Below are 11,822 nucleotides of genomic sequence, written 5' to 3'. Positions count from 1 at the left end.
CACACACACACACACACACACACACACACACACACATTCAAACACATAGAAACAACCACAGGTAAAGCTACTATCACCCTCCCTTAGTATTTACAAACAGGCAATTTTTGTAAAGGGACTTTTGAAGAGTGAGAAAACATAAACAGATCCACCACAGAAGTTACAAAAAAGTTGGCCGGACATCCTGTTATCATCCCAACAATCTTTTAGTATGAGCCCTTATTAGCCGGCAGTAACTGGACCCTGTATTCAACACAAAGACACAGCCTTCCAAAAACACTTGGTAACACGGTCACCGTGAATGATCAGAGATGGCAAGTAGAAATGTTAAAAGAGTAAAGTGAAAATATCTGCTCATCGCCCCACACAGAGGGAATAAAACTATTTAAAGGGCTTTTTAAAGCATTTAACATTTTACAAACTGAGATCTCCCTTTAGATTGAACCCAAGCTGCCTTCTTACAAAATACCAAAGCACCACGCTAGTCCACATGTGTTCCCAGCCCCTCAACACGCCTTTCATATTCATCCAGGTAATGAAATTATAAAGTACTGTATTTAATAACCAAAGACACTTTTCTTAATCTAAAAGTGTTCGTTACTAAAGTTTAAAGGACATGCCCTTTAGAATTCACAGATACACTAAAATCATTCAACAAGCAGTAACATAAACCCCTCCCACCAGTTCTGTGGCCCCTCCCACTTGCTTTGAACCCCTCCCATTTGTCATTTAAAGGAACAGTTCACCCAAAATTGAATTTTCTGTCATCATCAATTTACGGATATCAAAACTGGCACAGAATGAGATTTAAGAGCTAGGGAGAACTGAGCCTCACACAAATCTGTCATAAGAACTATTCCTTTTAACCTCTCCCACTTGTAAATATTAACACGGCATTACCAAACCCCGCACAAACTTTTAGAATACAAATTCAATCAAGCTCACGTCATAAATCCCACCCTATTATATTGTACATAGAACAATTATGAACACGGAAAATTTCACAGAAATAATAACAAACTCTAACCCAACAAAGTGCAAACTGAAGCTGCTGTACGATTCCTACCACAACATGTGCTGCTCATCTTAAAATAAAAGACAGCGTTTGTTTCAAACACGCCAATGTTCCTTTTACCGCCAAAGCAACAAAAATGACAAGTAACATCACTATCAACATTTCTGTCGAGGACACGGGCTTTTAAATTGACCATTTCCACAGGAAAATCCATTTGTCTGTTTTATCCCCCATCCGTAAATGGCAGCAGCAGGTCACATGGGCTTGCTGTAGCCAAAGATTCCTACAGGGAAGTGTTTCACGTGAGTCGGCCACTGCGCGGCCAGCTGGAAAAACTTCACATCGTGCCACTCTACGCCATCGATGGACACTGCAGAGACAAAGATAGTTTAACTGACTGCTGTTAGAAGTCACAGTAATATATCTAATAGCACATTTATAATTACTATAAAAAACACACAGCAATCATGTCTTATCCAGATTTTCATCATCCAGAGTCATACTGAACCAAATTTCCTGATCGTTTTAATTTAATATAAAAAAAACACACAGCAATCATGTCTTATCCAGATTTTCATCATGCAGAGTCATACTGAACTAAATTTCCTGATCGTTTTAATTTAATATATAACTGTAATAAATACTGAAATACAGTATTTATGATATACACTACTGTTAAAAACTTTTAAGTGAGATTTTTTTTACAGTTTTTGAAAGAAGTCTTATGTTTATAGAGGCTGCATTAATTTGAATCAAAAATACAGTAAAAACAGTAATATTGTAAATTTATTGTAATGTATTTCTGTGATGCGCAGCTGTATTTTCAGCACCATTACTCCAGTCTTCAGTGTCACATGATCTTCAGAAATCATTCTAATATGCTGATTTGCTGCTCAAGAAACGTTTCTGATTATTATCGGTTGAAAACAGTTGTAATTAATACGTTTGTGGAAACAGTATGTTTTGGTGAATAGAACGTTCAAATGAACAGCATTTATTTGAAACAGAATTTTTTCGTTACATTATAAATGGCTTTACTGACACTACATCCCACCATTTTAATAAGGACCCATGCAAGGTTTTACTACGAATATTACAAGTAGACAAGTGACCACAGGGTGGCAGTAGAGTACAACCAACAAATTACACATTCATTTTGAACACACTGTACTTGGGGTTTCTACATTGATTAGTGTAGTAGGTTTGTGTCTGTGTGTCGGTTTACCCTTCAGCATGGTGTGCTGGTGTTTAGCGGTGCAGATGAGTCTGCTGATGCTGTCTATCACCTGACTCTTAGAGTCCACATCCTTCTCTTTCAGCTTCTTGCTCAGGAAAATCACTGAGAGTAGAAGGAAACCAGATGTGAAGCAGCAGTAACAATACATGGGAGACAAATTCACCACTTTCGCAGCTCATTTTAACCAAACACACCTTTCTTGTTTTTCTCCTTCATGACAACGGTCATGGCCATGCCAGGAGGGGGTGTTGGCTCTCCTCCGCTGGGGATTCGGGAAACCTGCAGCGAGCGGAAGTTGCTCTTCAGCGTGTACTTACTTCCCACATCTCTTTTCTCGCCCTCTTTCTTCTTCTCTGCGCCCTGTAACGTCCAGTAGTCCACTTGAAGACCCATCACCTCCCCTCCGGTACCTGGTGAACTGCATTACACATACGGTTGAGATATAAGTGTACAGTAGATGTACAGTAAGGCGGTTCACGTGTCTTTTTCCGCTGACACCAATGGTCATGTTCGACTTCCATTTCCAACCTCATTTTTTCTCATTGTTTACATTATGTTGTCCAGGAAAATTATCAGCATTCTTTAGTGTTTGCACTAAACTTGGTAACTTTGGTAACAGGGTTGAATGGTCATGTTTGACTCATGCTCATTTCCAACCTCATTTCCCACTGAAATGGTTTACGGTATGTTGTCTGGGACAACGATCAGGATTCTTTGGCGTTTAGCCACATATGCACAGTTTCTCGTACCCTGCTCCAGAGAGACTGGCAGAAACAGAGGGGGATGACGGAGGGGTGGAGGTCATGTCTTTCCCGTACGGTGTTCCCGTCTGTGCTGGAGGTGAGGAGAGCATGTTCACACTGCCCACCATCACTGCGTCATCAGAGTCCACTGCCAGACGACACACACAAACACAAACACACATCAGCCATGTTTCACTGCTGTTATTGTGTTCATTGTGGTCTTGACTCTAGTAAATCCTACCTGATGTAGATAAGCTGTGCTCCACAATTCCCACTTTCACCAACTGCAAGAAAACACATCTGAATCCTAAATTACATAGGTCAGGTATGTTTGGAACAGCATAGATTCTGTAGTATTTTTCGTATGCACAGAATATCCACAAAATGTGCAATATACATCCAGCACTGTGCACAATACTGTATCCCACAATGCAATGTGATGGAACCAACCGCTAGTGATATCAACTGTGATTTCTAACATCTTGTTTTTGATCAAAATGACAAAAGTTAAGCCGATTTTATACAAAATTGGGTTCAAAACAATACATTTTTTTAATAGATAACTGGAAATGTACACATTTAATGTAATCATGACAAGTTGTGACAATAATGTAAAAGAAATGTAGCATACTGTTGTTTATCTAAAGTTTATCTTTACACAATTTTGTTTCAAATATTTCATTATACAGTATATACAATATTTAGTAACCAGTACATAATTTGCTCTACACAATGAACAAATTTGGTTTAAAAAATAACTTCTAATATTCACAAATGATGGCTGTGTAAAATCTTGTTTTAGTACACTTACAACTGCAAAACATATTATTAATGCTATTAATGGCTCCCTGTTTGTTAAAAGCGAAAAAAAAGCCTGAAACCTTTCCAAAAAAAAAAAGGAAGTAAAAATGTTTGTTTGCCCACTTCAGGAGGTCAAACTAAATATTATACAGGTGCATCTCAATAAATTAGAATGTTGTGGAAAAGTGTTGAGATAGTGAATTGGTGGGTTTTTGTTAAATGTGAGCCAAAATCATCACAATTAAAATAACCAAAGACTTAAACTACTTCAGTCTGTGTGCACTGAATTTATTTAATACACACGTTTCACAGTTTGAGTTGAATTACTGAAACAAATTAACTTTTCCACGACATTCTAATTTATTGAGATGCACCTGTATGAGCTGTTTTATTTTATATCTATTTTAAATGAGGTTTGCAATTTTTGCAACCCTGTTGCCAAAATTTCTGAATACAAATTTGAGTGATTTGATTATTTTCCTGCAATAAACATTACATAAACAACATTTTAGTAGTTAACACTTTTGTTTTGGTTACTATAGCTGTGGTAACAGGGTTGAATGGTTGAGCTTCATGAGGTTGAGCTAACAAATTTGTATGAAAATTGAGAAAATGGAATGAGACTATGTGTTTGGAATTTGTCATTTTGTGTAACAAGGAAAAATCATGCAATAACAGGATGGTGTTATTTAAATTTAAATTAGATACTAATTTATATGTTTAAGATTCAGTATAATTGGACAACCAAGTATATTTGTGGAAAGTGCAGCTGACACTTTAGAACAACAACAGAGAGGAAATGAAAGAGAAAGCATTTCTCACCCCAATGAATGGGACAAACTTCTGGCAGGAGTCTTCGTCAGGGCTGTCGAGGTCAAACAGGAGGGAGTGGTTAGCACAGGGCTGACAGGACGTGTAATGTTAAGCTGTCGGTGAGGGTGGATGGTCTGAGAGATGCGTGTGAAGTTGTCGGGGTGTGGGGGGTGAGAATGGGGGTTTCAGATCAGATAGTGTGACACAGAGTGGTGTCCTCTAATTGACAGAGAGCTGTGAGACCACAGTGAGTGTGAGGGCTCATGCCATGAGAGGACGCTGGGATAGCTTCTTACATCCACCAATCAGGGGGTGTAAGGCTGCAGGCTATGGGCGCGCTTCATTATTGAACACACTGTTATATAGTCTTTTAATCTTTTGTGACTCTTCCCAAGAGTCGTCTACAACTGAAAGAAGCTGCTCTCCAACACTCTAGAAACCAGAACACAAGGAACTTCCAAGATTCTGATTTTAGTTGACATAAACAGAGCCTTCTCGTGTAGCCTTGACTGTCAGCATAAAGCCTGATCCACATTGCAGCTTTTTGTCTGACTAACATGTACAAAGACCAGTCACAAATCTGAAGAAGCCCTCTGCTTCCAAACATCTACTTTAGGTGTCACAACAAAAAAATTGAAGCCATGAACCGTTAAACTCCACCAACTGGGTTAATGTCTTTTAAGAGTTTCCATGATATTAGTAATAATAAAAACAAGGACAATCTTAAAAAACAAAAATTATAATACATGTGCCAGGTTCTTTACCATTTTTATGAAAAGTTTAAATGTAACGGTTTAATTTTACATCTAAAAGTTTAAATCCAACATATTTTCCATATACCGTGAATACATGTGTGTGCACAACTTAATCATTAGTTTGAAAAAGTGTTTTAAAATGATCATGAATTCTTAATAAATATCAAATTACTGTAGAGTTGCACCACATGACATTGACCAACCTTGCGCTGTTAGAAAAAAAATCGAATTATTTTGTATTTTAAGAGACTTGTACAAAAAGTCAATCTCTATATGACATGATTTCCTGTTTTATTTATTTATTTCTGCATGTTCTGTTGTTCGCACAACTTGACTTTTGATTTCAGCAAACTTCTCAAACATTAAACAGTCGCTTTTAATTTTTTTTTTACATTTTTCTCCCTCACTCTTTGTGAGAGAAACAAGGGAGAGAGGCCAGGGAGCATAAACAAAATTGTAAAATGTGACTTCAAGAATATCTAATTAATTTTCAATGGGGGAAATCAAGTTCCATTCTACATTTATTTTCCTTGCTGAATGTCCTATTTCACTCAGAACATGTAATCCACACCATTATAGGAATAAAATGGGTTCTGAACATTGTTTAACATTTATTTTAGGCCCAGCTCAAATGCATCAGCTAATACAACTGTACAATGAGTGTGAGGAAGGGTTGGAGTTATTGTTGATATTTTAATGTGGTCTGATGACACACCTGCAGCACAACACTCATCCTCTGCTGTCCATTCTCACTTCATTCATTTCTCTTTGTTGTCTCTCTATAGGTGTTCTATCACTTTCGGTACCCCTGGGTTTCTCTCTGTATATCTCCCTTTATCTTTCTCTAGTTTGTTCGGCTTCAAAGTGATAATTGGTTGTGTGACCTTTTGTATTTGTGCTTGTCCTTCTGCTGGAGAACTGCAGACTATCACAGATTTATGTTCCAGTCAGTGTGTATGTACTATGTTTCATCCAGTATTTGGATGATTGTTTTTCACTGGACTCATTTAGCACAGGCTGCCAGTGGTAAAAAACAGGATTATACGTTCCTTTATTCCAAAATCATTCCAAAACCTGCTCTAATAAGAAGGCATTTAGCCAATGCTTTGGACACAATATATATAAAGCAAGCAGCTAAAATCAAATTAATTTAATTTACTATTAATAAGTTGATCACATTAATGAAATTGATTTCATTAATGAAAATTAATCATACAAAGTATTAACAATAACTCTTAAGTGTCTTCCTCACTAAACAGAATAGTAATATTTCGTATAGAAACACTAACAGGTATGAACCTGCAACCTTTCAGTTACCACATTTTAAAACCACCGTAATACACTCGTTTCTTTTCAAAGTTAGTCATCATCTCTTATCTCCAAACCTGTTAAACTCAAACCAAACTAAATCAGTTAAAGACACAAAAAGACTGAATTATGAACACAAAACACACAGTGAGCAAATCTAGTAGTCACGCAGACAGGTGTGTGAGGTTAACATACTGAGAGCATGAGTGATTTAAACCACAGCAAACATTAAAACGTCAACCCAAAGACACGATTAGGTACCTGATGTAAAAATCAAAATACAAACTTCTCTTCCTTGAAGGCAAAAACAAAAGAAAAGGAGGGAAAAACCCAAAGCATAACAGTTACTGTGCCATCCTCAACACACGTCCATTTCTCAATGACAAAATAAAACAAGATCAAACAAACAAGTGACAATTAAAAAAGAAAATGCAAGTGCAACTGATTGTTTGATCTACTTTATGGACTAACTGACGATAATGATTGATACTCATAATAATTTGTTGAGTGAATCTCATTAAACATGTCTAGGGTTGGGTATCGTTTGAATTTTATCAATTCCGATTCTGATTCCGATTCTTTTCGATTCCAGTGTGATTAAATAATGATATCAAACATTTATCCTGTGTCTCTTTTTTGCAAACCATTTATTGGAGCTGAATACCATGAACAAAAATCAACAGGCTACATAAAAACTGTATTCTTTAAGAGCTGTTTGTGTGCAAAATAGAACTGCATGATTCTGGATAAATTGAGTTTTTTTTTCTTTCTTTTTTTTCCCCCAATGGAAGTTGTGGTTCTCTCATGATTCTGAAGAAAAAACATTAGACAACTAAACAAAATCACATGTAATTTTTGAAAAAATGATTGCTTGACTCACTCAAGATGTACTTGTTTCATTACTGGATGAGAATCAGCGTTCTTAAACGAATCTCTTGCGTGATTCAAAGACAAATACATTTTAACAGCCCCTTTGAGGAACGAAACAGACAAATCATTGTAATTTAGGAATAGAATCACGTCGGTGTTTGAATCGCGTTCGCGATCTTTAACGATCTATTAAATTAAAGTGCTCTGTCATGTTGGTGGTGACACCTCTCTTGCAACGTTTAGCTATCACAGATATTATACTGAGCTTTTTTGGCTTCTGATCGCAAATGTAGCCAAACTTTGGAGCGCTTAGATTAGCGAGCAAGGTCCTGGCAGATCGCTAGGTCCGGTCCTCACAGATGAAGAAAAAAAAGCGCATAGTAATCGATAGGCGGAATCGAAATTTTAATTTGACAACAAGTATCCGATTTCTGACCTTAAGTATCCGATTCTGGAATCGGAATCAATTTTCGATTCCCAACCCTAAACATGCCCTGCAAACAAGCCTGGCCCTTTACGGGCTGCCAGCACAGGGCCCCTGAGAATTTGCTCATTGGCAAAACGTTGGCCCCTTAGCACTGGCCTTGCACGGGCAGCCCTCGCTTAGCCTCCAGGAAGCCTTAGCGCTGTTTTATTGAAAAGAATAAAGTTTGAAGTCACCGTTACGGAGGTAAGCGCTTGCTTTAGTTGGGTTCCTGACCCTTGACTTTTTTCAGTTTTTCTCAGGCTGCTGTAACTGTGTTTCTGAAGCACATTTGTTATAGCAAAAACTGTAAAAAGAAAAACTGATCTGATGATTCAGTCGTCATGTAGTGGCCTGATTCCATGATCTCACCCAGAGTTTGATCTGAGAGCATGATTTAGATTTAATTATTTCACATTATAGTAGCTCTAGAATACCACTGCATGAAACTTTGTCCTGCTTTAATATTTTGAATGTTTTTAAGTTTTTATGCAGAAATTATTTGGATGGGATCGTGTAGACTCACACAGATATCAAGATTCAGCGTATGAACCTCAACAATGGTGACAGTCAACAAAATATTCAGATCAACGCTGAACATCAGAAAACAAGCTTTTTGTTGATTGTCACCATTGTTGAGGTTCATACGCTGAATCTTGATATGTTTCTGATGTGTTTCAGAAACACACAGTTATAGCAGCCTGAGAAACATTAAAGTTAAGAAGTCAAGGGTCAAGTACCATTAAGATTACTTTATGACAATCAATCACACTTCCCCTAAATTCTCATGACTGCAGTGTATGTGCACAATTGTACTTTTTTGTTATTGTCAGTGGTGATTTTGACTAGATTCTTTACTGTAATAATTGTTCTAAAAAAGCCTTAATTTTCTTGAACTAAAATATAATTTAATATATTTTTCTTTTGAATTTGGAGTCAAATATGGCTTGGGCATCTTTGTAAATTTTGTAAGATTAACCCTTTACATTTAGACTTTAGACTTCTGGTGTTAGGACACACTTTATTCCACAGTTTTTTGACCAGATGGTGAACAAACATACACTACATTTAAGTAACAGTAGCTGCGTTTCCATAACCCTTCAAATTGCGCAAACTGCCTAATGAAACCGCGTCAATTTTGCAAAAACGCCCATATATTGCAAAAAAGTTTTTACGCTCGCATGAGGTGGTTTTTCAGGCAATTCGAAAAAGGAATATTTCGCAAAACTGCAATGGAAATGGGTTTTCCGCATTAACAGGTCACATGGTGTGTGTAAAAAGTCATGATCATTCCTCAATGTACTATAACCTCCAAGAAACACTTCATACGTGGCTGCTCTCAAGTATAAGGGGCTTTCCCTGCCATTAATGCTTAGACTATTTACACTGTACATGTCTGCGGCACGTTACGGCTCCGAAACGGCCACCGAAGCTGATCGCGGCCACTCTAGTCAACGCTTGTGTTACAGTCGCGCCACGGCACGTCCCAGAAGCTGCTCTCCGTGCTTCTTCTGTCAAGATACACGCATACGCCTCCTTCGATTAAATATAATGGCTAGTGTAGTCAAAATCTGTCAAAATCCATTGCCATGACTTATCGCGAGAAGAAAAAATTAGTTTTAGTCGTATAACATCGGTTAATGGAAACGCCGTCATTTCGTAATACTTTTTTATCGACATTTATAAATATCGCCAAAGTTTTGTGCAAATCTGTAATGGAAACGCGCCTACTGACATGTGCCACATCATTAATTAGATATTCTCAAGCATGCATACACAAGACCATACCTTTTTTGTTTATAGGTGAGCATTGCTTCAGAAATAGGGAACTGGTGGGAGAGACTGGCTCCAGCCAGATACTGTGAGACGCGTCCGGCCACATCAATATTATCTGTGGACATCACACGCGTTAAGAACCAGCATCAAATCAGATAATAAAGGCATCAAATTTGAAGAGCCCATATTAGCAGAGATTCGAACCTGAATTAGGAGCTTCTAACCTCCCGAACACATCCCTCCATCCGGCGTCCATGAAGATGTTATTGAACTTACTGTCAAATGTTGAGATATACTTGGCCAGTGGATGACAGCCTGATCAAAAACAAAGTACATTTTGTTCACATTGAAGAAATACCAGAGAATAAATGGGTTGTCTTTCACATCAGATAAAAAAAAAAGTCCAAAATAAACACTCCCTAAGCACCAAATATGTCAAAAGAAAACTGGTTTTGGTGCATAAATAATACCACCAGCTGGGCAGCAATTCTATTAGGAACATAATGCATGTTTTAATTGAATTGTGTGAACCCTCCTATTAAGCTGGCAAAACAGAAATATGAAAAATCTGTCACAAAACCTGTCTTCACATTTTTCTGACACATACAGTTTTACTGAGGAAGGTGTATATGAAAAAGCAGCTATGAAAACCCATTGTCATTAACATATAAAATATATATCAAAATAATATATTAAAAAGAAATCACTTTTGAGAGATCATTTTGGCATGTGCTTCAGATGCTTTATTCTGCTTACCGACAGGAATGACTAGAAACCGAATGTAGCTCAACCAATCGGGCGTCTTGTTGGCGAGCTGCTCCACAAAGCAGCGAAGGACCGTGCTGAGGTAACTCTGATCGCCCGCCACTGCCACTTTAATGGTGGGTGGTGTTTGTGCATTACAGTTGCAGCTGGCACAATGACAAACACCAAAAGACAAAAAATCATGCTCAAGTTCTCACAAAAATACCCACTCAATTAATGTTCTCACTTATAAAGCATGCTAGGGTTTATTTGTGTATTGTGAGTGCACAGTGAGGCTTACAATCGTTGAATCCTGGTGACGATGGTGTTGAAGGCGGCCTGAACATCTGTGGGGGAAACGGTGGACACAATAGGCTGCTTGTGCTCCTGAAGAATCTCATTCAAATACTGCCACAGAAACAGAGTTCAGAGTTCAAATAGCAGCATGAGGGAATTAGTGCGAATGCTAAAAAGACAGTGTGAATGAAAACAAGTTATGAGGACGGTGATGTGCATAATGGCTATCCCTGCGGGACACATCAGCCTCGGGTAAGGACGAATATCCAAATAAATCCAAACAGACAAGACAAGTGATACAAACAGTTCGTATTCCCAGGTTAATGCGTCGGCCCTGTATTACCATCATAACCATCTCCTATTAAAATAATGTACTATTAAATAAATCAAACTGTAAACTCTGGGACAAGTAAATCAAGGACAAGTCTCCTCTTTTTTAATTATAACTCTCTTATAACTCTGTTACTGTTTTGAAGGCATCATCGTATCCAAACTATAGGGATGTGGGATTGACTAGTTGATTCCTCATTCTGCACTAACTAGAAGGAAAAAATACTAATAAACACTAACACTAACCCACCAACTTACATATGAACTAATTTACGTACTTGACTACAGAAAATTGCTAAAAAATCTATAAAGTGACTTCACAAAATCACCTGTTTTATGTAATAACTCCAAAAAACACACACACACACACGTTTTCTTAATTGGTAATTTCTTAATTTTATTTTTTGTTCTGTTTTCCACTAGAAATATTGAAACACCAACATGATATGCTTTCTTGAGAAAGTTAAGTAAAGTTTAGTAAGGTTAAGGTTACACTTAAAACAAGAAGAAATTATTTGCCAACATGGTAAGGAAAATATAACTTAATACAAGATATATTCTTAGATATATACACAATTTTGATTCTCAATTAAATTTATCTTGTTTTAGGATGTTTCAGTATTTTTATCGGAAAACTAGACATAAATATATATATATATATATATATATA

The 11,822-nt window shown here is 37.2% G+C and overlaps 1 protein-coding gene across 4 annotated transcripts in view; it reads right to left on the bottom strand.

Moving 5' to 3' along the window:
* Window positions 1-18: 18 nt before the first annotated feature.
* The window catches only part of LOC107697062 (phosphofurin acidic cluster sorting protein 2-like), a 69,228-nt gene continuing 57,424 nt past the window's right edge, over window positions 19-11,822 (bottom strand). For 2 of the 4 annotated variants that reach the window (XM_016497706.1, XM_016497707.1), the window contains exons 15-25: window positions 10,827-10,933; window positions 10,538-10,692; window positions 9,986-10,096; window positions 9,794-9,896; window positions 6,934-6,966; window positions 4,619-4,661; window positions 3,237-3,279; window positions 3,002-3,143; window positions 2,447-2,670; window positions 2,241-2,354; window positions 19-1,385 (exon numbers count right to left, since the gene is read on the bottom strand). In XM_016497706.1, the coding sequence (XP_016353192.1) occupies window positions 1,270-1,385; window positions 2,241-2,354; window positions 2,447-2,670; window positions 3,002-3,143; window positions 3,237-3,279; window positions 4,619-4,661; window positions 6,934-6,966; window positions 9,794-9,896; window positions 9,986-10,096; window positions 10,538-10,692; window positions 10,827-10,933 (1,191 nt within the window). In that variant the 3' untranslated portion in view covers window positions 19-1,269. The remainder of the gene's footprint in view (window positions 1,386-2,240; window positions 2,355-2,446; window positions 2,671-3,001; window positions 3,144-3,236; window positions 3,280-4,618; window positions 4,662-6,933; window positions 6,967-9,793; window positions 9,897-9,985; window positions 10,097-10,537; window positions 10,693-10,826; window positions 10,934-11,822) is intronic. The other 2 variants (XM_016497708.1, XM_016497709.1) reach the window with 1 other exon arrangement.

The sequence above is a fragment of the Sinocyclocheilus anshuiensis genome, unplaced genomic scaffold, assembly GCF_001515605.1.
Source record: "Sinocyclocheilus anshuiensis isolate Anshui unplaced genomic scaffold, SAMN03320099.WGS_v1.1 scaffold1485, whole genome shotgun sequence".
NCBI lineage: Eukaryota > Metazoa > Chordata > Actinopteri > Cypriniformes > Cyprinidae > Sinocyclocheilus > Sinocyclocheilus anshuiensis.
This window is presented reverse-complemented; position numbering and strand designations above follow the sequence as displayed.